The following is a 3,613-nucleotide window of genomic DNA, read 5'->3' as shown; positions in this document are numbered from 1 at the left end:
TTCAGATATCCTTTTCCATGACCAGTTTATCCTTCGCAAAGAGTTTGCGGTTTCAGAAATGAATGAGCATTTAGTTGAGTTCACTGTGCCGATAACGGAACCGATGCCGCCAAATTATTTCATCTCGCTCGTCTCGGATCGATGGATGCATTCGGAGACAAAAATACCTGTTTCGTTTCAGAAACTTATATTACCAGAGCGTTTCCCTGCTCATACGCCACTGTTAGATATGCAGCGGGTACCAGTCAAAGCCCTCAAACGACCAGAGTATCAAAATCTCTATCCTCACTGGGACCATTTTAACAAGGTCCAAACACAGACCTTCAAGTCGCTGTTCGATACAGATGATAATGTCTTCCTAGGAGCCCCGACCGGGAGTGGAAAAACAGTCTGTGCAGAGTTTGCTCTTCTTCACCACTGGTCGAAATCCACACCTGGCAAAGCAGTTTATATTGCTCCTTTCCAAGAATTGGTTGACCACCGTGTGACCGATTGGCAAACCCGGTTAAGCAATCTCAATGGTGGCAAGGCCATTTTGAAACTTACAGGGGAAACCACTGCCGATTTGAAAATTCTTGAGCAAGCCGATCTAGTACTCGGTACTCCCATTCAGTGGGATGTCCTATCACGGCAGTGGCAGCGTCGTAGGAACGTACAAGCCGTTGAACTCTTTATTGCTGATGAACTTCACATGCTTGGCGGTCAGGGTGGCTACATCTACGAAGTTGTTGTTTCACGGATGCATTATATTGCCCTTCAAACTGAAAAGGAACTCCGGATGATTGGACTGAGTGTCCCTCTGTCCAATGCTCGCGACATTGGGGAATGGTTGGGAGCTAAGAAGCATACCATTTACAACTTTAGCCCCCACGTGCGTCCTGTTCCACTAGAACTGCACATTCAGTCCTACTCAATCCCTCATTTTCCGTCTCTTATGCTTGCGATGGCAAAACCTGCCTTTACGTCGATACTACAACTATCTCCTGATAAACCAACGCTAGTGTTTGTACCCACGCGAAAACAAACTCGCTCAACTGCTCTTGATTTGTTGGCCGCTTGTATTGCTGCAGATGATGAGGACAGGTTCCTACATGCCGATATTGGAGAGATTTCGCCCTTGCTAAAACGGATCGACGAACAAGCGCTGGCAGAATCTATTTCCCACGGAATTGGCTATTACCATGAAGCCCTCAGCAACAGTGACAAACGGATTGTCACGCATCTCTTCAAACTTGGTGCGATACAAGTAATGCTAGCGTCTCGAGATGTTTGTTGGGAGATCAATTTCAACGCACATCTTGTTATTGTCATGAACACCCAATTCTTTGATGGCCGAGAGCATCGATATATCGACTATCCTATCAGTGAAATACTTCAAATGTTCGGAAAAGCTTCTCGCCCTCTTGAAGACAGCAGTGGAAAAGGTGTGCTTATGGTTCCGGCCGTCAAGCGGGACTACTACAAGAAATTCCTCAATGAAGCATTACCAATAGAAAGCCACCTGCAAATATATCTTCACGATGCGTTTGTAGCCGAGATCAGCACTCGAACCATTGCATCTACTCAAGATGCTGTTGATTGGATGACATACACGTACTTCTATCGCCGTCTCCTTGCAAATCCTAGTTACTACGGCCTAACTGATGTGAGCCATGAAGGTCTGAGTACGTTCCTCTCAGAATTGGTTGAAAGCACCCTTAAGGAGCTCTCTGAAGCCAAGATCATCGACCTAGATGAGGAAGACGACACTCTTTCGCCACTGAATGCGGCCATGATTGCTGCATACTATAACATTTCGTTCATCACCATGCAGACGTTCTTGCTTTCTCTATCAGCCAGAACCAAGCTGAAGGGAATTCTTGAAATCGTCACTTCCGCAACGGAGTTTGAAACCATCCAGGTTCGACGCCATGAAGAACATATTCTCCGTCGCGTATACGACAGGGTACCAGTCAAGATGTCGCAACCAGTCTATGACTCGCCACACTTCAAGGCATTCGTCCTTTTACAGGCACATTTCTCGCGTATGCAGCTTCCGATTGATCTGGGCAAAGATCAAGAAATGATCGTGGGAAAAGTTTTAAACCTCCTGAGTGCTTGTGTAGATGTTTTGTCTTTCCGAGGGCCACTTGAACGCCCTGAATGCAATGGAAATGTCACAAAATGGTTGTTCAGGCTATGTGGGACCGGGATAGTCCGTTGAAGCAAATTCCTCATTTCGGCCCTGACACGATCAAAGTGGCCAATGAGTTCCAGTATGTTCCTCCCTTCAGTGGTCATAAGTCTAGTCGCAGTTTTCTAACCATGCTTTTCACCTGTAGAATCAAGGACATCTTCGAGTTCATGGAAGCTATGGACCCGTCGGAGAACAAGGACTACGCATCCCTCGTAAAGCGTCTGGGCCTTGACAATAAGCAGTTAGCACAGGCAGCGGAATTTACTAATAACAAGTACCCCAACATGGATCTCGATTTCACTGTTCTGGACGAAGAAAACATTACGGCCGGTGAACCGGCTTATATCGATATCAAGATTGAGCGGGACGTTGAGGACGACGAGGAAGTGGATACTACTGTATCTGCTCCGTTCTACCCGGGCCAGAAGATGGAGAACTGGTGGCTTGTTGTTGGGGAAGAAAAGACAAACAGCCTCCTTGCCACTAAACGCATTACGATTAGAAAAAAATTACAACTCAAACTAGAATACATTGTTCCGACTCCTGGTGAGCACGAGCTAACGCTATTTCTGATGAGTGATAGCTATGTCGGTGTTGACCAAGACCCCTCGTTCAAGATTACGGCTGCGGAGGGAATGGATGAGGATGAGGAGGAGGAAGAGGACAACGAGGAGTAGGCAATATCCGAGAGTGCCTCATTTAAGGCTTATTAAGGCCATGATAGTTTTGGTTTCCATTTTCCCTGTTACTGTGTTGTTTTCAACTGTACCATGTGTGTAATGTACGGGTTTGTCTATTCAACGGTTCTTTCCTCGATTTCATTTTCTTAAAAAGAATTAAATTTGTTTGGATCAATTGATGATTCCTGAAGATATAAACTATTATTGGGTTACGATAAGAAACAATCTGGACCGTTCCTAATAAAGCGATTGTTTGAGCTATGCGGGGTATAAAAAACTAAATAGGTTCCACCATATGTCGTCCGTCACTGGCTGTGAGATCTGCCCATCCGCAAAGCCGCTATCCGAGCAGAGCAGCGGGACAACTCACTTGCAAGATCGCTGGCTCCATCAGCTTCAAGTTCAGTGTCTATTGAAAATAATAAATAGAGCACCCGACCCCGATCTTGACAGAGTCCTCCTTTCTCCCCTTCAATAACAAAACACCTAGCTGTAACAGTCGTTCAGACGTCGTAAACAATCATGACCATTCGTTCATTGAAGTTTACGCCAGAGTAATTATTACCCCGAAACCCATACATATCCATGTAGTATACAAAAACAATGGCGTTATCTCCATGAACGTATGTATCCCGTAACTAACGTCGAGCGTACTCGCAGGGTAATGCTGAGCGCTCCTCGGCGCTCCGCTGCCATCCCAAATTCATTATGGGACATTGCTTGCCTACACGCAGACATCATATTCGTTTTGAGACCC

General features: G+C 45.8%; 1 protein-coding gene across 1 annotated transcript in view; it reads left to right on the top strand.

Moving 5' to 3' along the window:
• The window catches only part of HCAG_02755 (hypothetical protein), a gene marked incomplete at both ends in the record, with an annotated part of 5,706 nt that extends 2,853 nt beyond the window's left edge, over window positions 1-2,853 (top strand). The window contains 3 exons of the mRNA XM_001542534.1: window positions 75-2,101; window positions 2,176-2,255; window positions 2,322-2,853. Of these exons, the coding sequence (XP_001542584.1) occupies window positions 75-2,101; window positions 2,176-2,255; window positions 2,322-2,853 (2,639 nt within the window). The remainder of the gene's footprint in view (window positions 1-74; window positions 2,102-2,175; window positions 2,256-2,321) is intronic.
• Between the last annotated feature and the right edge of the window lie 760 nt (window positions 2,854-3,613).

The sequence above is a fragment of the Histoplasma capsulatum genome, genomic scaffold (genome assembly GCF_000149585.1).
Source record: "Histoplasma capsulatum NAm1 scaffold_2 genomic scaffold, whole genome shotgun sequence".
Classification (NCBI taxonomy): Eukaryota; Fungi; Ascomycota; class Eurotiomycetes; order Onygenales; family Ajellomycetaceae; genus Histoplasma; species Histoplasma mississippiense.
The sequence above is the reverse complement of the archived record's forward strand: the minus strand, read 5'-3'. Positions and strand labels throughout refer to the sequence as shown.